Source organism: Anthonomus grandis, chromosome 4 (assembly GCF_022605725.1).
Source record: "Anthonomus grandis grandis chromosome 4, icAntGran1.3, whole genome shotgun sequence".
Taxonomy (NCBI): domain Eukaryota; kingdom Metazoa; phylum Arthropoda; class Insecta; order Coleoptera; family Curculionidae; genus Anthonomus; species Anthonomus grandis.
Window position 1 is genome coordinate 23,113,410 of NC_065549.1, and position 26,089 is coordinate 23,139,498.

The 26,089-nt window shown below is 31.6% G+C and overlaps 1 protein-coding gene across 3 annotated transcripts in view; it reads left to right on the top strand.

Moving 5' to 3' along the window:
- The window catches only part of LOC126735358 (cholecystokinin receptor type A-like), a 154,046-nt gene that overhangs the window by 101,386 nt on the left and 26,571 nt on the right, over positions 1-26,089 (top strand). For all 3 annotated transcript variants that reach the window (XM_050439322.1, XM_050439324.1, XM_050439323.1), the window contains 2 exons: positions 23,517-23,714; positions 23,772-23,945. In XM_050439322.1, the coding sequence (XP_050295279.1) occupies positions 23,517-23,714; positions 23,772-23,945 (372 nt within the window). The remainder of the gene's footprint in view (positions 1-23,516; positions 23,715-23,771; positions 23,946-26,089) is intronic.

A 26,089-nucleotide genomic window follows, 5' to 3' on the forward strand; every position in this document is an offset into this window, starting at 1 on the left:
GGATCGGAAAATCTTTGCTTACTATATGAAATGAATGTTCCACTGAATAAGCATTTTTAAAGTAAATTTGCCTTGTTGTCGTACCTAATGAATTTGTTATACCGTCTGTTATACCTTTGATTTGACTAGCGTTTGATTTATTTACTCTTTGCTGTGGATTTATTTTTGTTCTCTTAATTAGTGAAATATCTGCTCCAGTATCAATTAATAATATTATGTTGTCATTCCCCGTCATTTCCAAATTAACCACTACAAAATTAGAGAGTGACAGGTCCAAATTAAAAATATTTAGATTTCCCCCACTGGACCCAAATAGGGTTGTTCCCGTTGGTTTTCCGATTGCTGATTTTCATACGTCCTGACAAAGGCATTACCTCTGCCTCTTTGTGCGAATCCTCTATTAAATCTACCTCTTCTATTTTCACTATAACCTCTAAAACTTTGAGGAGGAGGGGTCAGGTACCTGGTATTATCAGTTTGACGCTGGTATTGCCCTTCATAACAATAATTGTTTCTACCCCGATAGTAATTTCCTCGCCTTGGCTTGTGCTGACTTGATGTGAACAACACTGCAGATGAACCGGATTCATTGCTTACATTTACAAATTTAGCTATAGCTTCTTGACAAGTTCCAAAAGTTCCAGCTTCCAAAATTAATTTTATTTTTTCTGAATTTGAATTTGTTTTTAGAGCTTTTACAACAATATTTGAAGCATATTTCTCGGCTACAGAAACTGGTACACCTTCGTTAATATATGCTCTCTTCAATTTTGTGGCTAAGTCCTCCACTTCTGCAGCGTATTTGGACGGCTCTTTGCTATGCTGTCTAAGAGATAGCAATTTTGCTGATATTAGTGTGAGCTTTCGCTTATTATGCCACTTTTTATTTTATGACTAATATCGGCTAAAGTGTCTCCATCCCCGAAGTAGTCTCTAGCTCTTCCTGTTAATTTTGTTCTAACATAAGCTACAGCATTTTGCTCATTGCCTTCGCAATTAGCTTGCAACAGGCTAAGTGAATCTAAAAATGACTGAAGCCTATCGACTGAACCATCAAATTCTTGAGACAAAATCTTGCTGGCAAAGTTAAAAAATTCAATATTTGTCATTGCCATTTTTATAAGTGTCTGTATTTTCTGTTCTTGACACGTATTGCCTAATTCCGATTCTTGTTCTTCTTCTTTTTCTCCTTCTTCACTACACACCAATTCTTCGTCTACTACTTCCGTATTTATGATTTCAGTGCACGAGGTGGGTACCTTGTAAGGCATTTTAAGAACATGAAAGGATCTAATGACTCTATCTCTTGCAGAAGAGAATATTTTTTTAACGTGATAATATTGCTTTTCATCTAATGAACGATAAATCGAAATAACTATTTTTACAAATTGATTATAATATTTTACAAGATTATCCCTAACCTCGATATGTATTTCTTCAGACTTACGCACTTTTGCTTTTAAAACTCGTTTTGACTCATTTGTAATTAACTGTTTTAAATTTTACAATGATCTCTTCTCCGCTTTCCGTCATAGGGTTAAATAAACATTATTTCATTTAAAAAAAAAAAACAAAATTAAATCAAATAAATTAAGATTATTTATTGTTATAGTTATTATGGTACCATTATTTTTGCAAAATTCCCAACTTATTGATTAAAGGCCAATTAGAATTTATGATTCAACTGCTTTTTTTTTTTTTTTTTTATTACGCAAGTAAAATATTTAAACTTTAACCGTGTTTTATGCCTATACGCGAATTTTGATAACTTTTCTGTATTTCTGGCAGTTCCTGCATAAATCTAAAATTCATTATTTATGTATTTATGCTCATATTAAAACCTATTAATTCATACCTCAGCTTACTTAAAAATATTTTCAAAATATGACCTATATAATTATTATAACCATTGAATAAGCAGACCTTTATTTTGATTTTTAATTTACTGCTTAAATATACAAATTTTAACAGTACTATAAAATCTGCTACGAGATATAGCGATATTTGGACTGCAATTCCTCATTATTCTTAATTTACCTAAAACTAAAACTAAAACTAATGTACATAAAACTTTTGTTCTTAATCTTTGACAATCATGTCAGGATTCACTTTGAATAAAGTTTATAAATATGAAATCTTCTTATGAACAACTTTACTAGCGTAGTCGAAAATCAAAAAGCCCTGGTCCCAGCAAAATACAAAAATAAATGTACATACCATTCGGCTGCCTTTTTTTTGTAATACTTGCATTTTCTGGACTGAACACATAGTTTATGATACCATCCCTTGTACACTACACGTCACCCGCCTGGGTACGAAGCACCATGCTACGTAAAAGGTCTCTTTTTAGGGTCCTTCGGTATGATTTTCGCACTTTTAGAAACACTATTACCGCTAATAATACTAGCATTATATACATTAAAACTCTTATGTCTGTGGGAACCGCGATGGCACTTTCGTCGACAATAAAATTTGAGTTCACGTCGCCCGTACTTGTTACTTCGGCGTGTTTTGAACTGGTCTTTCCCATTTTAATGCCCTTTTTTTTACTTTTTATGTTTTAACTTTTCTTTAGCTAAATGATATATTTTAGGGCAGGATCGCCATGTCATGGTCCAATCACGTAAGGTTCAAAAGGTGTCCAAAGAAACAACGTCATGTTTTGCATACGTATATTGTACGTCGACTGTCTATCACTAGGCAGCCTAGATACCCCCAATTGGTGTTACAAAAGAATATTGCTTACAATGCAGTATTAATAATTGACACACATTAATCAGTTACCTAATAGTAATTTATAGAATATATAGAGTGATTCAGATTTAGATAACTAACTTGCACTACATTGTTTTGTAACCCTCTTTTCGAAGAATTCTCTCTATTCTAATTAGAACGCCCACTGCAGATCCTCCGAAACAACCCCACACCATCACCGAACCACCACCGTGTTTAACTGAGGCCAGTTCTCAGCGACCCTTTCATTGGCATAATGGCGAACAAAAACTCGCCTCTTCGTTCCAAAAACCTCGAATTTTGACTCGTCACTCCAGAGAACTTTCTTCCAGTCATCAATGGTCCATTCTTTGTGTGATTTGGCCCACTCAAGTCTTTTCTTCATATTAACATCCTTCAGTAGCGGTTTTGATACAGCTAAGCGTCCTTTAAAACCAGCATTATAAAGTCGCCGTTTTACTGTCGACCGCTTTTTTACGCTCCTTGTTGATTTTTGCTGATTTCAGGGGCGGTAAGGCGTCTATTTCGTTTGCTTTTAATTATAATATTTACATCCTCCTTTGAACTTGTTGCCTTTGGCCTTCCCGATCGAGGTTTGTTGCTAATAGTCCCTTCTCTGGTGAATTTTCTAACATTATAATAGACAGTCCGCCTTCGAATTCCCAAATCCGTCGAAATTTAACGGTTAGTCTTTCCAGCCTTATCAAGTCCAATGATAATACATTTTATTTCTATCGATAACTCTTTTGTTTTAGCCATTTTAGAGAATGTTGAAAAACCAGCAAAGAAACGGTGACAAGCTTCAATAAGCAGGCGAAATTATTTACCAATATTACACAAAATCAATTCTTAAAGACTAAACACCTTTAAATGTTTTAAATTTCATCGAAAACGAGCTGTAAACAGATTAGTTTTTAGAATTGCATGTTTTTACTACATTGTTTGTTATTTGCAAGACTATTTTTAAATACTCAGTGTTTTTTAATGAACCAGATTATGCCAGAAAAAAAAACTAAAATATTGATGTATTTTGTAATTATTATTATTGGAGCAAAATTGTCCAAAATAAAATTAGCATCTATAATAATACAAGAAACCGATAATTTAAATATAATGCTAGAAATATAATTAATTTCAGTTTAAGATTCTGAAATATTAGTTGTGAAATATTTAATCTGAATTATTAGTTATAGCATAGTCACAAGTGATAAGCATATACCTTTCTGGGATCCGATTTGATAACCATATTTGAATTTAATATTTTGTATTTAGAGGTAAGATATTGTTTGGGACATGAATTAGCGAAAATATAAGGCATATTGGTGTATTATATTATTAATTAAAAATAGAAGATTTGTAAGAATACTTAAGTTCATTACATAAGTTAAAGACTAATTTAGTTGTGCTGTATCTTTCCTTTTCAAATAAAATACTTTTACGAGAAGAAATAAATAGCTGACAGAAGAGTGCCATTACTTTAATACAAATTATTAATATAGAAAATATTTGTAATTAAAATAATTAAATTAGTTTATAATTTTTTCTAACGGTAAAGTAAACTTTTTTTTAGATAAACATTTTTGCAACTAGTTAGATGGTAATATGATAATCTAAAATCATCCTGTACATGGTGTGATGGTATATGGTATTGAATACGTTATTTTACTGAATTAAACTTAGCCTGCTTAGAAATACACACATCAAAATGGTCTAGGGAACACACACAAATATGTTAATATTTTTGAGAAGATTGGAAAAAAGATAAATTATTGCATTTTTACATTATTCGAATAAAATAACAATATAATTATTAACTTTTTTTGTAGATTATAATTTACTCATAATTTAGGGCCGAAATAAAAATAAAGAACAAAATCCCATTTATAACCGTTTATTAAAAAAAATTATAAAAATAAAAATTTACCAAATACAAATTAAACTAGTAGCCAGATGGTCCACCTCTATTATTAATAACACTTTGGCATCGCCTAGGCATACTTAAAATTAAATTATTAATTAATTCTTGGGGCAATTTCTCCCAAACATGTGTCACAGCGAGACGAAGCTCCAAAGCGCTTTGAAAAAAGTCAAATCGTTGAAGAAGTTGCCTTTTTAATCAATCCCAAACATGCTCAATTGGATTAAGGTCCGGTGAGGTAGAGGGCCAGGGTTGATTTGATTTTCCTCAATAGCGATTCGTACAAGCCGTGCTCGATGTGGTGGGGCATTATCTTGTTGCAACAACGAATTTGGGCCCATTTCGCGTAAATATGGAACAATTACAGGCAGTAGTATATTATCCCTATAACTTATTCCAGTCATTGTATTTTCCACAAAATGAGGTTCGTTTTTCCGTCAAGTCTAATACCACCCCAAAATATTAGTGATCCACCACGTTGCCTTACTACTTCCCGGGCATGACGCAAACGACTTTCAATTAAGGATAAAATGAAAATCGAAATTCTTGATTCCAATTAACATGTTCTTGGCACCACGTTAATCTTGCACCTCGATTTCCTAAAGTTAACCGAGGAACCCTTAGGGCTCTTCTGGCATGAAGTCCTCTCTCATGCAAATGGTTTCTAATAGTTTGACCTGAAACCTCGACGTTATGCACTTGTGAGAGCTGCTGAACCAAAACAGAGGCTGTTACCGTGGGATTTCTTTGAGCTTGCAAAGATATAAAACGGCCTTGGGCAGGTGTGGTAACTCGCGACGGACCTTGATGCCGTTCTATAACATCATTTGTCTCTCTATATCTTGTCCACAAACGGTTAATTACACTAGGAGATATATTCAAAGCTCTTGCAACGTCTCTTTGACTTGTTCCTGCCTCAAGCATTCCGACTGTTCTTAGCATTTCCTCTCGAGTTAAATGTCGTCTTTCCATTTTTATTGAATAAAAACTAAATCACACCACTGTTGATTGGTTGGAACCACAGAAAATGCGATATTGCGTTAGAATTTAAAAATTATAATCTGCGTTATTTCGACAAAATGTTGAATTAGCAAAAAACGCTGTTCTGGCATGATTTTTTGTACCCAAATATTTATTTTACTTCGTTGGTATCTTAATATTAAAGGTAGTATCTATTCCATATAAAAATATAAATATATACAAATATATAAGGCGAAAAAAACTATTTTTCTAAGTTATCCTTAGACCATTTTGATGTGTATATATACATCCCACTTCAAAAGTATGTAAATCAATAAAAGTACTAACCGTTTAACATGATTCAATTTACCTTATTGTTCTTTTTGGAAGAGTTATAAAGAAGCTTCTCTACATTGCAGACGGCTAGACACAAGCACCAAGAAAGTGGTATTCAAAATACCTAATCTAGGTCCACCCAAGCGCGATAAAAAAGGGCAAATTAAAAATAGGTAAAATAATCGTTTTACCAATTCATACTACCAGGGACATACAATTTACCTTAAAGCTGTAAAATCAGAGAAAAAGAACTAAAATGTTATTATTTCAATAAATTAACTATACATTTCATAATTTGCAAGAAATTTTCCGCAAAAATATCTATTTATTGTACATACGCTGACAACTAATTAAGATTAGAGAAAAGATAAGAGAAACAAAGTATTTAAGATTCTTAAATATTACCAAGTTAAATCAAATACGAGGGAAAATAGACCAGACATATTTTAAATTGCCAGAACATAATTGAATTAATTATATTTTGGTGAAACCTGAAATAAATTTAATTATATCAGATAGAAGTTATTACAAAGGGTTTCGAAATAATGAATATGGCACAGACATAAAGGAAAACTTGATAAAAAGAACTATACTCGTCGTCTAAGAACATCACAGAAGTAAAATGTGAAATTAATTTAAAGGTTAGTTGCACTTAATAAATGATTTATCAACACATCTAGGACCATTAATTAAGAATGTATCCAAGCTAGCTCCCTGAAATTTAAAAATTAAGACTGTGGATGTAAATATACAGTGAAAACTAGATATACCTAGGTGAATGAATTTCAAAGGAATGCCACTTGACCAATATAAATATTTTTTTTTATATTTAAAGTTTGTAATTACACGGTTAATTTTAATTTAAAAAAGTGCTTTTAATAATGTGAAAAGCTAGAAAATCGTAGGAAAAGATAAAGAAGAGAAATCAAAAAGTCCCTTTAGAGATATATAAAATGACGTTGCATGTAATCTAGGTCTGTGAAATTTCTTTTTGGATTTGGACACCATAAGATGTACCCCTTATTATTAGTATAGTAACTTTAAGAATTGCCTTGATGGCATGCATTTAATGGAAATATGTGCCGAGCATTATAAATTCAAATATTTCTAGCACTATAAATACTTAATATTCAAATATAAGCCTCAATGTAATTAAAAATTTATTGAAAAACGTACATGTATATTTTATATAATTATGAAAAAACTATCTTTTAAATTAAACTAAGCTAATTAAAACCACAAGGAAGTATATGCATAAGTATAGGCAACATATAATATCTGAAGTTAAGAAAATAGACATATAAACGGTGTTTGTGAAAGGTTGAAAAATCTCGAAACAAGATACACTGATACTCACTAAAATATGTGATTTGACGCAAACAAACCTCAGTCCAAAAGTTGATAGTTTGCGAGATACGGGGTGTCAAAGGTACAATTTTATTTACTATTTTTCTCTGCTGCATAAAAAGCATTATACATTTTGGCATAGAACTTAGTATAGAAAGGTTTACTAGTATAAGAAATAATGCTCTGTTACTTTTTATGCCCAAACTTCTATAGAGCGCTACTAATACCAGAAAATAAGATTTTTTCACGCAGACCGAAAAAATCTTATTTTTTAGTATTTCGGCAACAAAAAACGTCCACTTGTTAGAAGTGCCTTAAGTCAATTGTTTTCGAAATACTTGCTTTTAAAAGTTTTAGTGCATTAGTTGTACCATGATGATAAAACATATGTATAATATACTAACAAAGTTGCTTTGAATAATATCTGAGTAGTTTTGCTATGGTTCTTAATAATAACAAATGAGGATAGCAATAATACTAATAATAGAAGATAGTAACTACAAAAATTGCCAAAAAGTGAGCACCACCTTGCCTGTTTGTTACCCTTTCGAGCTCGACAAACTAATCCTTGCTGCGCTCTCCAAAGCATTTGTATGTTATTTTTTATTTCTTGGCTATGGTGGAAAGTTCTTTGTCGAAGCTAACCGTCAGTTCCCACTGGCGTATCGTAAACGCGTTATTTTAAATCACACCACAAGAAGAAATCTATAGGATTTAAATCTGGTGATCCAGCCGGCTACGATACAAGTCCTAATCAATTGGTCCGGATAACCTCTATTTAGATGCTTTTTAACTTAGAAACTAAAATGAGGTGGAGTGCCGTCATACATAAACCAAATATTCATGCGCGTATACAGGGTATTTTAAATTCGACCCTCAACATGGAAATCTCCGAATCTATAGGAGATATAAAGATGGTTAAATTAGGGCAAAGTTGAGAATTTTTGAGATGAGCAAAATGCAGTATAACCAAATTAAAAATTCCAAATGGATCCGAAGCTACTGGAAAAAAAAATTTGAAATTTTGCATAAGTAGTTTTATTTTTTTCTAAGATTATTTCTTAACCGATTTTAAAATAATTTGTACTTCCAAATTGTCACTTTTTTCGTGCTTCATGATGGTATTTCGTCTTTTGCCAACCATCGTAAACTGTTTTTTCTTATAGGCGCCATATTGGATTTTTACAATTTTAAAAACACGTGTGTGCAAAAGTGCAAATTATTCTTTTTAACAATGTATTACAAGTAATATTTATTTTTTATAAAAACCCGAATTTTTCAAAAAAACTAAATTTGCCGCAGTATGCTGTGATAAACTGAACAGGCAATAGTTAAACTGTGATAAATATTATATATTTTAAATAGTTGTATGTTTTGTTATATATTGCTTAAATTATATTTTACTAATAATTTAAGCAATTATTATTTTTACTAATAAGAAAAACCGACATTTGATTAAAATTGAGATAAATATGATAGAAATGTCGTTAGAATATCAGAGATATATTTGTTAATTTATCCGGAGCGACAGCAACCACACCATACTTTATTTAAAACTTTGGATAAAAATCTTGGCATGTTTGGTTCTTTTAATAAGCTTAAAAGTAAATATGAAGACAGAATGGATGAAGAAACTAAAGAAAACTTATTTCAAAAAAACTTTCAAAATATTATTGCCTCTAATACAAGTGTTTGAAGAAAACTGGTGGATTTAAGAATGTTAAAATTCATTTAGCTCAAAAACTGCATCCTGGTGATGCTGAGAGACGTGTAGTTTTTGTAACTGGCTAGCGCAAAAAATGGCTAATTATCTCAATTTTCCTGAGAATGTGATATGGACCGGCGAAAGTACATTTAAAAATCGAATGTTGGGTCCTTATTTTAATAATAGAACTCTTAACGAAGATTCTTATTACTTAAATAGTTTTTAATATCCGATTTTAAAGACTATTTGGATAACATGATTCCTTTAGAAAATAATTATAAAGTTCCCCACGCAATACCCGACAAGTTTTAAAATATCTTACAGAAAGGTTTGCTGACAGGTGGATCGGTAAAAATGGTGCTGTAAACTGAGGCCGGCAAGGTTTCCTGATTTGAATGATTTAGATACATTTTTATGAACGATTTAGATGCGGTTAACTATTATTAGGGAGTTTAACAGATTAAGTAGACGAGAATTAAATCGCGCAGTGTTCAATATTCGTAAGAGAATGCAATTGTGTCTTGTTACACAGGGACAACAATTTGAGCACTTAATATAATTTTATTTTAAGATAAATTCATATATGCACTATGGTATTGAATTGCTAGTATACTTGCCTATCTTGTATTAATAACGTGTAACATTTATTGACAGTTTAAATATTGTTTTGTTAGTTTTATGCACAGCCTATTGCGGCAAATGTATTTTTTTAAAATATTCAGGTTTTTAAAAATAAGAAATATAATTTAAAAATGCGAAAACCAAATATGGCTCTTATAAGAAAAAACAAAGTTGATAATGATTGGCAAAAGACGAAACGCCGTATTAAAAATCTAAAAACACCAAAAAAGTGGGGATCCAAAGTGGAAATTATTTTTGAATCAAATACTAAATAAGGTTATAATTTTTTTTTAACGGCGTATTGCTAAGCTTAAAAATTAGTAACTTTGCACTAATTTAACTATCCGCGTATCTCTCATAGATTCTGAAATCTCCGTGTTAAGGATTAAATTTGAAATATCTTGTTTAATGGAAGATCTTTCAGCATATGGTCCAATTGTTCCTACTCATAAATTAATTTAAAATTGTACTTGGTGGTGAGGTTATGTTATTGAGGATTTTGGTCTGCATTAATGTGAAGATTATGTTAATAGGCTTATCCCTTCGAAAATAATTCTGTTCGAAAATAATATTAAAAAAGTAAATTCACTGTAATAGTAAAGCTTCCTTAAGTGCCATTTAATAAAATTCTATCTTTGTGGGGTAATCATTCGTCCTTAAACTATGTACTTTTTGCAGGTGGTATGATTAGTATAGAGCAGTTGCTTAAAGCATTACATCTTGCCAATCCGTACATTGAATGCATATAAGAATATTCAACAAATGTATACCTCATATTGTTAATATTAATACTTATTCTAAATTACGATAAACATAGCAACACTACTCAGATATTATTTTGGTTTGAATAATATCGATTATTATGTTATAAAAATGTTTTATCGTCATAGTACACATAATGCAATGGAGAGTTTAAAAATATTGCCTCTAAGACAATTTGCTTTAGACACTTCTAACAAGTAGACCTTTTTTGATGCAGAAATATGAGAAAATAAGATTTCGTTCAGTTGTTCTATAGGTACAGTGTAGCACAGAAAAATTATAAGTTATTTACCGAAATAGTACGGCAAGTGGCGCCCTCTAAACGTTTGGCCATAAAATATAACAGACTCTTGTTCCTTATGCCAAAATCTGAATTGCTTCTCAAGTAATAAGGAAAAATTTAAAATAAAATTCTAACTTTGACACCCTGCATCTCGCAAATTAGCAACTTTGGGACTGAGGTATGTTTGCATCAATTTACATATTTTGGTCAATAGTATCGCCAGTATCGAGATTTCCTAAGCTTTCTCAGTCACGCTGTATATTTATTATGTTTCCGCATCATTTAGAAAATTTAACGCTATTTAAGATGGCACATGACATAACCTAAGGCACCTATGGAACTTTGTGGGCACTGTATCATCACAGTGCATTCTCCAAAGACAATAAATGTATCAAGAAAAATGAAAGTTAGGAGGATAGCAAACCAAAAACAGTGCAAAATGTTGATAAAATGATTTGGGTTTTATAGCAAAAATTGCTTTTAACTTGTACCAAATTTTATTTAGGTTGATAAAGCTTTTATATTACTAGGCTATTTATTTTATGAAATCGGATCATAATAAAGAAGTATTTCACCAAGCAAGATGCGGTAAATGCTATAAATTGGGCTGTAAGCTGTTTAAGTGTTCAATAGCGCTCTTTAAAAACCGCTAAAAACTGCCAAAGTAGTGATAGGAAAGAAAATATAATTATTATTTTCATTTTTTGATTTTATATAGCCTATATCCCATAAGCTGTAATGACAGCGTGTCATGAAAAGGGCAATACCTAAGACCGGGATGTCCTTTAGAATTTTCGTCGGTCTTTTCTACATTAGCACAGATTAAATGTAACCAAATGCGAAAGAGCGGCGATTTTAGTTGCTTCGGCCTTGGTTTTTTGACTTTGCGCTACTTGCACCAATGCATTTACCGATTGAAGTCTTTTTATGAAAAAAATTGCCGGCATCAATTTTTTTAAATATCTGTAAACGTATGTAGCTGCAATAAATAATAGAGTGATTGAAAATAGTGAAACTTTAACCATATTACAAAGAAGGATAAAAAATATCAAATTTCGTCAAAGTACAATTATTTTCCTACCGTTCTTAAATTTAAAGCAAAGTTTTTAAAGCAAAGTGTTATAATAAAAAAACTAAAAAACAGGATTTAAGGCCAGCATTTTTTTAGGAGCAATTATTGTAATGTTTTTTTAATTCTCGTTTTCTCCGTTCTTATTTTCAATGAATATGAACTATTTTGCATTATTGCCTTTTAAATACAGTAAATTTAACGTATGTTTGAAACTGAAAAATATACGTCAAGTTCATGACACTGACTTTTTGTGACAAGTAGTGGATTACTTTACGCAAAAATTAGGGGCTGTCCATAAACCACGTAGCCAACATAGGGGTATAGGGGTGAGGGGAAACCACGATAAGCCACATATGAGGAAGGGTGGGGTGTCTTGGCTTAGGCTACGTATTTTTGTTTTTTTCTGGAGAAATATTCCCTCGCAGCTAATCCAGTTTTATCAAGTCAGAGAATTACGTGGTTTTGCAGTGTGCTCTTATTTTGTATGTACTAGTGCAGTTTAAGTTGATTTACTAAGTTTATTTAGGGTTCTACTTGCATTGAGTTTATTATTTTGCTATAGCATCAATTTTTTAGGAGTTCGTCTTGTTTGACGGCCGGAATTTAGGATATTTAGATTATTTTATTATAAATCCTACTGGCTTATAATACGGGTAAAAACAATGTAGTAGCTTCTAAGCATTTTGAAATGTGGATGATGTCAAAAAAATGCAATATCTGGCAAAAAATGCCCCCCCTCAATATTAAATTTGACGTATTAGGCCATTTTTGGCTAAACAATTTATTTTTTAAGATTTTCATGGTGGACTGTTTTGGCTCTATTCTAAATAGTTAAGATCTTTTAACTTATAGGTTAACTTATGGTTGTATTTATAGTTGCATTAACTCTGTTATTTTAAATGTTTATTTAGATTTCGTGGCGTTGCTTTAAAACTCTTTTATGATTTTATCGGCAAAAAAAATGATTAATATTATTAATGCCTGTTAATTACTTGTAATCGTAACTAAAATAGTGATGATTAATAACATCAGCAATCAGCTTTAAAACAAAAGTAAAAAAACACATAATTTTTGCTTCTCAATTAATCAAAAGCTTACAGAGCAGCAAATTTTTTTTTTAATTAATATTGGGCAAGGATATTCTAAAAATAAGACCAACTTGCTGTTTTTATAAAGTTTTAAGTTCTAAAATTAATAGTAATTTTAAACATAAGTAGCTATATTGTGCACATCTATTTCTGGTTTATTTAAATAGTAAAAAAAATGGTTTAATCAAGTACATCTTCTTTTAAGACTTATGATCTCTAAATATTAAGTATTAAAACTGTGACATTTGATGCCCTTATTTTTATCGTCCAAGACTCATTAAAATCGCATTAGCTCGAACCACTGTGCAGGCATAGCTGATGCTTCCCTGGTCGCATCCTTGACCTAATAGGAGACGACATTCCATAATCCGGCAACAATAAAGCAATTTCCTGCTGTTTGCTCGCTTGCTACTTGTCCGAGTTTTGGACTCGGAGCGGATTTCATTATTTTTGTCGGCGGTGCCACAAGCATTTTATACAGATATTTAAACTTAAGCTTCTCCTTATATTCGTACATAGAGGGTGGAAACTATAACTGGAGTAAACTCGCAGGCACTCTTAAAAAAATCTTTCAAAAAAACGCAAAATCGTCTTTTTTTTGTAGCTTTTTTTTAAATGGTGTAATGCCACTTGTGGTACGAAAAGTAGAAAGCTCTTTTTTAAAGAAAATTGACGGTCTACTCTATATTTTAAAACAAATTAACCCTTGTCTTTAAATTTTAAAAAAAAATCTTCGAGATATAAAAATTTAAAACAAAATATCCCGACGTTAAATGCGTATTTTGCTTGTCTTAAGAAGGTGATTAATCGCTATAAAATAATCTAAATTATGTATATTTAGGTAGATGCTGATGCTGTTTTAAAGTTTGAGCCAAAATCTTTTCTTGTGGTCTTTGCAAATATCTAAGCCGGAAAATGTATCGTTACTATGGCGGAACAAATCAGCATACACACTAGCAAACTGGAATCATTGGAGATCGAATTATTGGCCCAACATTTTTTCATAACAATTTAGCTAGTGATAGATATCTTGATTTTTTACAAAATACATTGGTACTAGAATTCCTAATAGAATAGAACTAGAATTTCAATATATAGCCAATTTACGATAATTTCTTAATACATTTTTCCGCAATAGATATATTCGACGGAAAAAGAAATCTACTCCATTATTTTACCTTTGGTCTTATCTTAAGGGTAAAGTCTATGCTAGATGTAACGGTAAACACCGTTTTACTTTTTTACTATTTCTTGTATTCACATCTATTTTGGTTATAATGAAATTTACTCATTTTTTATTATTTATTTATTTCTAGGAATTAAGCACGAAAACATTTTGGTCCGCATTGCAGCGATATTGAAAACTTATACGACGACTAGTACTGTCTGACACACAACCCAAATATGTATAGAGAAGTGGGGGTTGCATACAAACTGAGTTCTTTCAAACTGAGAACAAGTTCTTCTGACAAATCAGCTAGCGTCCTCTCGCTTGGCAACGGCAACTCTTGACAGTTTGACGTGCCTAGTTGGACCAATCAAAATGGTAGAAAGGCGTGGCCAAATTAAGGCGGGAAATCAAATATCATTTAATCTGACAATCTTATCATTTAATCGTAATATCTAAAGCAAAGACCTAATCAAAAAGGTTACTCATAGAGAAAAGAGCCTTTTTGAGTAGGTATTAGCATCAGATATTTATCTGAGCAAAAAATTAAACTTTTCAGCTTTATTTTACATATCTAAATGAGTTAATTTACTGCAATAATCTACGACAGTGTACTAACAATAGTGGACGACATATCATCAATTGGAAAAATGGAAATAAAACAATGTTTTTCTTTAATACATTTATTATTTAATTTTCCTGAAAAAAAATATTTAAAATGATATACATAATATACAATAATTTATTATAACGGACAGTATATAAATTAGAATTAATCTAAAAATGTTGAAAAGAATTTTTTAGCACTGAATTCCCCTAATTTTAAACAGATTAGAAAAGGTGGTCAGAATTTTTGTGCTATTTTCTTATCATACATCTAAAGGCATTGTTATTAGGTTAATAATATCCTCATTTTATTAACACATAAATTCAAGAGAAGATGAATTATCCTTTAATATGTACTTGTATATGTTTGTTAAAGAAAAATTAAACATATTTTAAAATTACTTAAATTATAATTTAAATATTAATTTTTAAAATTAATTAAAATTCTATAGCAGAGTATTATCGAAAGAAACAATATATCTATCTAGAAAAAAATAAACTCTTTATACTAAAAAGTTATTTTCATTGTCAACTCTTTGAAAATAAAAACAACATCGATCCTTAAATTAAGTTTTTATTAATATTATAGTTTCAAGATATGTTGTTAGTATTATAAGAGATCAACAAATATATACTATATAAGTGATATATGTTTATAGTAAAAAGTTGTTTTCATTTTCAAACATATAAAAAAACAAAGGATTGGCATGTGACGGATTTACAATACCGAGTCATAAGACTGGTACATTAACATCATTACATCAATTCTTGCATTGAATTTATTTTTCAGCCTACTAATGGCAGTAAACATTCCATAGGCGAAATTAATAATCATGAATAGAACGTGTTTACAATTTATAAATAAACTTCTTATAAATACTGTAAATAAAGTTGGACATAATATTCTGTATATGATTGACCAGATAAGTTAAACTCGGTAGCAGGTTTTATCAATTGAACTATTTTAGCTCCAGTAGATTGGCATACTTATAGTTATTTTGTTAACACCACAAAAGCATGATATGTCTGCGGCAGGGTTTTTATCTGCCCAGTCCAAGAATATTCCGCAAGCGGGTCTAGCTAAAACAAAATACTTGAGTACATCGTAATCGTTTTGAGATAATTATGGTCACCATATTCCTTCTACTTATAAGAATAATATTAACATTTTTTTTGAAAACATTATAACAAAAAAAGGTTGGGTTTGATAGGTTATTAAAAATAAAAAAAGAGAAAGATTCAAAATGACATTCTTAAAATATTATCAGAAAAGAAATTTTTCGTGTGAATTTGTATACTTTTACTTATTCTCTCTATTATAACTTTAATTGATAAAATGCCATGAAAAAGTACGATTGTCTAAAAATTAAATACTCACATATTCGGTAACTTTAACTTTATGAATATATTTAATTTTTGCTTATGAAAGAGAATAAATACTTCTACATTTTTAAAGAAATTGTGGCTAAAAATAAGGCATTATTTGAATAATTTTGTTTTTAAAAAGCTATAATACCCGTAGACGCATTAATAAACTGCCATATTATGTACAGAAGACTGTTATTTTTCAGAATGGGGACCGCTTTCGAATTATTACCGTAGCTTTATTAAGCTTGCAAAATTTTAAAAGGAAGAAATACAAACAAGGTTACACTGTTTTAATTTTGGGTTTCTCATATTTTAAATATTATTTTATATTGTAAAACAATAATAAATTTCGCGTACAATAGATTATTTCACGTAGATGCTATCGGTTTTTGTAATGGCGTAGTAATACTTTTTGCCACAATATACTTATTGTCTATATAAGTCGATATAAGTTTACATATTTTATTGAATTATAAAAATAAAGTAACATTTAGCCCAAATATATAAGGAATTAAAAAAAAAAAGTATATAGTAGGGTTATTTATATACAGGGTGTCCGGAAAAAGAAGGCCAATCCGCCGGCCACATATAAAGTGGACCAAAATAATGCAACTTTCGTTATGCCATTTTTGAATTGGGCGCTCGGTATTCAATATATAGGGCGTCAAAATTAGAAATATAAAATCGTTTTTCTGAAGTAAGTCGAATGTTTCACAAGATATTAAATTAAAATTTGGTGTGAAGGGGTTTTTTGGAACGAGAAATTGAAATCCGTTCACGGATTCACTATACCTTGCAGAGGGCGCCACCTGCGGTAAATTGCATGTGTTAATTCAGTATCGGTTTAGCAGTCGTACAGAGTAGACGTCTATACTCCTAGGAGGCGCCGGTGCTCAGTTTTGTTTTGATTCGTTTTGATTTAATTTAAATTGTTTTGATCTAGTGTTGCGTGCGAAGGAAAAATTAATGAGCAAAAGATTTATGATTTGTTGACGGAATTGAAAGAGAAGGATCGACATATAGAGAGAATGAAAAGAAACACCATGGTTTTTGAAGTGAAGTATCGGAGGCCGAAAAGAAGTTTTCCTCATCGCTGGAAAATCTGCATAAACGGAATGAAGAACTTGAATTGGAAAACTTAAAAATTAAAGAAGGTGAATTGCTTTACATTGAGTTGGCATTACTGAAAGTGAGTGAAAGGGCAAGTCTTAAGTTCAATTCACAAATTAGCGAGCTAAATATCCTAAATAAAAATTTAATTGTAACGATAAAAACATTAGAAAATGAGTCTTCAACCTATAAGACTGAAATAAACTTGCTACAAAAAGAAGTAAATGACTTAACTAACTTAAATAAGAAGAGGTTAGACTCCGTAAAGGTGTTGGAAGTTGAAAAAGATACCTGTTATTCTGTGGCAGTTCAAGCAGTGAAGTGATTAGGACAGCATTAAATTTAGTTAAGGACCTTACGAAAGAAGATTTTTTAATAGTAATGTTAAATAGAATTTGTTCTTCATCTGAAGTTTTAATAAATTTAATTAAAAGTCATGTTGATACAAACACTTTAGTGATGACAAGCCCTTACACTTATTTAAACCATAATGTTATCTATAATAGTAGTAAGGCCCTTTATCGTATTTTTCATGCAAATAATATTAATCTGTATAGGATTTTAGAGTCTAATCACGCCAATAACTTTGGTTCAGACTTGGCATCATTATTATATGCACATATTTTCAAATATTTTAAAATTAATATTTCATCGAATAAATTGTCTTTGAATCATCAAATTAATGAGTCTGAACTGATTACTGATCGTGAATTGAATTCTTCTTTTTTATAGACATGTCCACGAAGGTTGAATCTCATTCCTGTTCATATTCGACTAGTAAGATTGAAATTAGCTCTTCGAAAAGCTTAAGTATCTTTATTCTTAATATACAATCCCTAAGAAACAAGATGGATGAGCTTCATCTTTTGCTGGACACATGTAATTTTCCTGATATTGTACTTCTGACTGAGCACTGGTTGAGGCCTAGTGAATGTTTTTTAATATCTGATTATGTTTCTATATCAAATTTTTGTCGTCAACAATCTATACATGGAGGAACAATGATCTTGGCTAGGCAAACAATTGAAACGATTTTTTGTAATATTGATAAGTATGATAATCTTCTGTTAGAGAATGTTTTTGAATTCTCTCTTTCTTTTTGTAAGCGTTTTAATTTATATATTCTTTGTGTTTATAGGCCACCTACAGGAGATATTGCTATGTTTCTGGACAAACTTGATTCTCTTTTATCCCAGTTGTCCCTATACTCTAAGGTTATAGTGGCTGGTGACTTTAATATCAACTACACTGATGAAACCTTGCCCCGTACTTCTCTTTTAAGTATTTTAAATTCTTACGACTTGAAAATGCACGTTCTTTCTCCCACACAAATAACTTCTTCATCTGCAACTACAATTGACTATTTCTGTACAAATTTTGTTTTATGCACAGTACTCCCATCTGGTATTTCCGACCATGAAGGTATTCTTGCTAAAATGCTATATAATACTGTATTATCTACATCTCATTATATGGGAAGAATTTTCAGCAGGAGAAATGTCAATGCTTTTTCTGCTGCTACAGCTTCGGTAAATTGGCATGCACTTGAAACGGCTTCTGACCCACTTAATTTATTTTTTCAAGTTTTGTGTGATAAGAGCAATCAGTGCTTTTCTAAAATGAGGCTTAAAACTAAGAAACGGAAACCATGGATTACAAGAGGCCTTAGAATTTCAGCTAAAAACCTCCGTTTTTTGACTAAATTGTGCAAATATACCACAAATGAAAACATCCTTGTATATAATCAGAAATACCGTAGTCTGTACAGAAAGACAATTAAAGCAGCAAAATCTAATTATTATAGGGATCGCTTAAATATGTCATCAAATAGGCAAAGAGAGTGTTGGTCGATTATTATTGATTTTAGATATTGCCATAGAAAAGTATCTGAACCGGAGTTAAGACCTGACATTTTAAACGATTGTCATTGTTATAATATACCTAATATCTTGCTCAAGGGCATTCGTAGTAACATTGATCCCTTTACACTATCTTCAACAAGTGTCGGTTGAGCATTCATTTTTCTTTCATTCTGTCGATCTTACCGAAGTAAAAAATGAAATAAAACGCCTAAAAAACCATAAATCATCTGGAGCTGATGGGATATCTTCGAGGTTGTTACTCTTTTTGCCTGATTCAGCCTTAAATGCTTTAGTCTCTGCCATAAACAATTCTTTACATATTGGTATTTTTCCTTCATGTTTAAAAGAGGCAGTGGTTATCCCTCTTCATAAGGGTGGAGATTTGAATCAGGCTTGTAATTTCCATCCCATTTCTATTTTGTCTACCCTCTCTAAGATAGTTGAAAAACTTGCAAAAAGCAGAATTTTGTACTTTTTACATCATAATGGCATTTTGTCTGCAAATCAGTTTGAATTTCAAGCCGGTAAAGGGACTCATGATGCTGTTTTTAGCTTTTTGGAGAGCGGCTATGTGTCCTTGAATTCTGGAGAGTCATCGGTGGTAGTGTTTTGTGATCTATCCAAAGTCATTTGACTGTGTGGAGCATGGACTGTTATCTAAGCTCGATAAATATGGTTTTAGGGGCGTAGCGTTGCGATGGCTTGAGTCTTATCTATCAAATCGTACTCAGAAGGTTACAGTGTCTGGGCGTTTGTCTGCTTCTAGATCCCTAAAATGCGGCGTTCCCCAGGGTTCAGTGTTGACTCAGTGTTTCTACTGTTATTTTTACTGTATGTGGATGACTTGAGTTCATTGAAACTGCAGGGCAAGGTTGTTCAATTTGCTGATGATACCACCATAATATGAAGCCATAAAAATTCTGATTATATTAAGACTTGTATCCTTGAAGACCTTCAGATTTTATCAGGGTGGTGTGCTTCCAACAGGGTCGTGTTTAATGTAAGAAAGACGTCTTTTATGGGGTTTAAGTGCGATGTTCAGGGTCTGATGTTTGACGAAAATTCCCTCTTGCAAAATAAAGACTGCTGCAAGTTCCTAATAATTACCATTGATGGTCGCCGTCGGTTTGAAGATCATATTTTACATTTAGCTGGGAAATTATCTTCTGGATGTTTTGCAAAACAAGAGCTGGGAGGGGTGGTTGCATGTTCAGTGTACTTTTCACCTATTGAATCTCATATTCGGTATGGCTTGCCTTTTTGGGGTTTAACTAATAAGGGGCTACTTAACATTGTCTTTGTTATTTAAAAAAAAGCAGTTAGATACCTGTGTTCTGCTAAGTTAAGAGATTCTTGCAAACCTCTTTTCATTTCTGAAAAAATCCTAACTCTTTTTTCACTCTTTATCTTAGAAACAGCTGCTCTTATTCACAAAATTCCCAAACTACCCTCTGACACTGGCCATTTGACTCGTCGTGTAAATGATGTTCTCCTACCTATTCCTACGTCTTCCCTTACCAAAAACTCATTAATTTACATAAGTAAAAAAATGTACAATCATGTTCCTCTATGTGTTAGATATCGGATGTTAAGAAATTTAAAAGAGAATTAAAAACGCTTTTATTGGCTAAGGCATATTATAACCTGGATGACTTTTTTAATGATTTTTATGACCTTGGACATGTTGGAGAGTTTTTTTTCTCCTTTTTTCTTCTCTAGTTTTGTCAACAAGTTTACCTTTATTTAGTAATTGATTCTTTCATTTAGTTATCTTTAATTCAAGTATGTTCAAAAAGTTTTGTCTTCTTGTGTTTAATTTTGTTCATTGTTTTGTCTATTTTTGAAATTGTATTTTTGTTTTGTTTTTCTTAACTTGTAGGATGCTTGTACACAAGATTATTTTTACGTAATATAGCACATTTTCTTTCTTTCTTTCTTTCTTTCTTTAAAATTACCAAAGATTTTTTTGTATCCACGTATAATAAATTTCTAGTAAATAATTCTAATTGTCCAATCTTTTCTTGTAAAAAAAGTCTTAATAAATGTCGTCCTGAGAATCCGTTTATTAGATATCTTAATTTTAAAATCAGATACATTTTAACAAGTTAAGAAGATAAACGTAAATTATGTTTTATAAATTATAGCTAAATTACTTATTATAATAAAAATCATAGAATAATGACCCTAAATTATTTGATCTACGTGGCCTCCATTTATTGGTATATACAAACGAGCCCTCTTTATTAAAGAAAATCTTAGGCTTCAAAAAATATTTAGTTTTAACCTGATATGCTCTCCAGCTGCAATGATTCTTTCCCTTACATGATCCTCGTTTAAAATCGGAACGATATACACAAAGTCTTTCATACATCCCCAGACTGAAAAATCCAAAGGTGTAAGGTCGGGCGAACGGGGTGGCCACGGAACAGGAGTATCTCGACCCCGACCAATCAACTGAGCGAACAATTGATTTTAGTCACATTTATAGCAAAATGAGCTGGAGTACCGTCGAGTTGAAACCAAAGATTTTGCCTTAAATTGAGAAGCAAATCGGGCAGTATTTCTTGTAGAAATAACAGAAATGAATCAACAATCAAATTACCTGGTAAAATGACAGGTCCTAAAAGAAAGTTATCTACAACATATGTCCACACATTAACTTTAAAATTTACTTGATGATGTATCTTAACTATGGCCCTAGGATTCTTTTCAGCCGATATGTGTGCGTTATGGATATCTGTGATGTCGTTTCTCGTAAACAAGGCTTCGTCAGTAAACAGAATCGCCCTTATAAAATACACACTTCTATTATTCATTTCACACTTTCATCTACAAAAAGCAAGTCTTGCCTCGGGATCGTCGGGTAATAGACCCTGTACTTTTTAAAGATGAAATGGGTAAAGTTGTTAAGTCCATAAAATATTATGTGTCTCGGTTTTCTCAATATTTCCCACCCGTTCAGCCAAAACCCTAGTATTAATGTTTGGTGGTTCTTCGACAATTCTTAAAATTTCTTCCTCTTGCTCTGGTTGAACTTCCGTCTTTCGCTGAAACTTCCAGTCTCCCTTAGGCGCTTAATCAAATGTAAAAAATATTTTATTTTGGGATGAAATCAGTTTGGGAATGTCTGGCCATAGCGTCTAGCGGCTAAACTAGCATTGGAGTCGCATTTTCCTAGTTGAGAGTTGACTGGATATTTACTGTTTACAATAATATTTAAAATTACCAAACATCAAAACCATATCTGCCATTTTAGAAAAGGGTACATTTCTTGGTCTATAAGCCATTATAGTTTTATAAGTTGTAAGAAAACACACCAAATACAAATATGTAATTAAAAATTTAGATCAATTTTAGGAGTAATTGAAATGTTTGTCAAGAGCATCAGAAGCATTTAAATTTATCACTTTGACGGTACGTAAAAAAGTGTTGGTATTTTTAACACATGCAATATACCGCAGGTGGCGTCCTCTGCAAGGTATAGCAAATCCGTGAACGGACTTCAATTTCTCCTTTCAAAAAAACTCCCTCACACCAAATTTTAATTTATTATCTTATGAAACACTTGACTTACTTAAAAAAAAACGATTTTGTATTTCTCATTTTGACGCCCTGTATATTGAATACCGAGCGCCAAAATCAAAAATGGCATAACGAAAGTCGCATTATTTTGGTCCACTTTATATGTGGCCGGCGGATTGGCCTCCTCTTCCCGGACACCCTGTATAATATTAATAGGCCAAGATTTAAATTTCAAAAAATTGTGAACTTAGCACCCTAAAATATAAAAATTGAAATCTAGTTTAAGGGACTAAATGTGTTGATGATATAAAATGTATTTTAAAGTTTATGAAAGTCATTAAAAAGTTTGTGTCTTAAAAAACATGTAGGGTGACAATTTGAAAACGAGCAGCACTTAATATTGCCTCAAGCAAAGATAGTATGAAAATTAGCCGAAATACGTCAATTTACATATCAAGGGGGGCAATTTTTGAGGCATTTGTTGTCGTGTTACTTTTAACCCCCTGATCTCCTGTGCACCTGCCCCTAATATTTTAGGTGGTAACCCGTATTTCTTTTACCATTTTTGTGTTCCTTATAAAATGCTACGTAAACTGTATTTATTTATTTTTCTTAAATCGTGACCTAATAAATAAATAAAATTTTATTGAAATGTAGATATATCAAGCCAACGTTTTCTTCGAATTTCTAGCATCTTAAGAAGAGACAGTAACTTAATTTCTTAGTTACCGAGCTAGTTCGGTGTACTATTAAGGCAAAACTTTTGTTTTCAGCCAAATTTAAAGTTTTACTGCACTTAAATTATTGCTACTGAAAATGATACTTCTCATAAAATCGAGTCGAAACAGATTCTAATACAAAAAAGCTTGCCCTTTTTTTTATTACCTTAGATATAAACACATATAGGTGCAAATATTATAATTATTAAAAAAACAATTATTACACCTTTATATTTAAGATTTTATTTTGTTGCCTGTTCAGCATCTTATAAATATATAAATAATATTTTACTTTATGTTGCTTTCATTTCCTAAAACTTGTTATTTTTATTATAGCTTGTTCAGTATCAGTCGGAGCATGGACTCTGGTGGCGATATCCGTAGAAAGATATTATGCAATTTGCCATCCACTACGATCATTAGCCTGGCAAACTCTTAGCCACGCATATAAGACAATCTTCGCTATTTGGATAGGCAGCTTTATTTGTATGTTACCAATTGCAATCTTAAGTGAGTTAAAGCCGACCAGACAAGGTACTATTTTACTTAATTAAGTAGATTAAAAATATTATGAAAATAAATAATTTTTAGGAAACCATAAATGCAGAGAGAACTGGCCATCAATGAATTGTGAAAAAGCCTACAATCTTTTCTTAGATGTTGTTTTAATGATACTGCCATTGTTTGTCCTAATAGTTACCTATTCACTTATCACTCGTTCATTGTGGAAAGGGATTCAGAGAGAGAGATTTTTAAAATCAAACCGTAAGTAGCAATGTGAAGATATGTTTTTAAATTAGAAGTAGTGGATTCTTAATTACACATCGATTATTCTAATTAAAGTTACCACACTGACCACTAAATTATGATATATTTATATATTTTTGGATCTTCAGATAATAACTTTTACTACTTATTTTTTTAACTACTCCTTATCTTGTTATTTTTTTTTTGTTATTTTGTAAAACAAATTATTATGATTAATAAGTCATTGTATTTTAATTTAAGATGAATATAAATTTGGGTTTTTGTAATATTCATTTAATTATATGATGAATATTAGAAGGTTTTTCGATAGGATATCCAAGCCTTCTATGTGAAAATGGAGTTTTCAATACTATCGATCAACCAGTAAGACTAGAAACTCCAAAAACCTAGAGAAAAGTGGTCAACTCATACAGAAGAGCACATTTAGAATACAGAAAGTGCAAATAAGAAAAGATTCGAATATACTAATAAGTATTTGATAAATAGATTAGAAGAAACATTTATGGCGATCTATATACCAATAAGACCTAATATACTGGAGATAATTTAAATAATTTCAAAAACAACCATGTGTAGGTGCTGAAAAATCCAAAAGCTGTCAGATAGTCCGATTTATAGGATAGATTTTCTATTTGGGAGAGAATAATCAATAGCAAGTTCATTCGGTTCTAGCTTATTAAATCTGACATTATCTAAGAATTATTCATCATTTTATTTTAGCCATCCAGGTTAAGCCTCTAGCTTGCAACCTACTAGGCTACTTTTTTGAGAATATAAAAAAGTTTCAAGTAACTTACAGACGGCAACAATGGCTCATAAAATGGATCGATAACCCCTTTAAAGAATTAATATTAAACCCAGGTGTAATTAGGAATCTCATTAAAAATTGAAATACTAGCGAAGGAAAATGTAAAGAGGTTAATGACAGGTTTTTTTTTTAAATAATATTAAATATGTAGTTTTTTAGTATAATATATGTATGGCAGTATATTGTTCTTATTTACTTCAACCTGTAAATAAGAAAAGGCCCTAAAAAGGACTGACATTACTTGTACATCTGATTCGCCATGCCTAACTAATATACACGTTTGGCGAGTTGAATCTTACGGATTGAGTTTTATTATATTAGACCTAACAGATATAGAGTAGACACAGAACGACTGCATCGGTAACTTCCCACCGATAGCGACGCCGATTCTCCGTACCGCTCGCAATGTGAATATATTTTCGGCTTGCTCGCAGTGATGTTTAGCGCTTGGAGATAGGTGGGTTAGCCCATTAACACCTCTACAAAAGGACAAAGCACTCAAAAAAATTTTGCTCGTGACGTCACGCGTTTGGGCCATGCACTTCGGGTTGCTTATCGGGTGAATTCAGCTGTTGACGCTGCCGTTGTTCGTCCGCGGAAGGCTGCCTGCAACGCTGCCAGACTTTGCAGATTGACGTGAACGTTAGGATGCTCTATTACTATCTTAAAATAATTAAATCTATATCTTTAACTCGTCTTACTTTACAACTTAGTTAAAAAAAGAGTTCATCCTTATTTCTCTTTTTATAATTTAAACTTTCATTTTTTCAAATTTTATCATTTATCTACTTAATGCCTTGTTACTTGCCAATAGGAGTTCTTTCTATATAAATCTGACAACTGCGCATCTACTAGTTGTGCCACCTGATGAAACGAGAGGTTAGGTTCTTTATATTTATCTTCTGTGGTTGCCGGTATTTCTGACGAGATCCGCAGTAAACATTGGGTCGTATGAATAAAAATGAGCATTTAGTATCTACTCATGAATTTGGAGCAAATACTCCATGTCATATGAATAAAAATAGGGAGCAGATGCTCCACTTGAGTAGGTATTCTTATGTATAATTTGCTGTGAGTTCATTCTCAGTTTTCCTATGAATAAAAATTTGTTGATGCTCCTCGGAAGGAGAATGTACTCCACAATTTTGGAGTCTGATATATAGCAGACTTCAGTTTGTCTACGGCAGAACTATGGCTGAGTTCATTCTTAATTTGCGTTCTACAAAATATTACAAACCTAGAAGGCGTACCTGTGATCGTGATTTTAAAGTGTTATATCGATTTACTAGAGAACATGTAGAGTGGATATCAAATCACTTTTTGGGTACAGAAT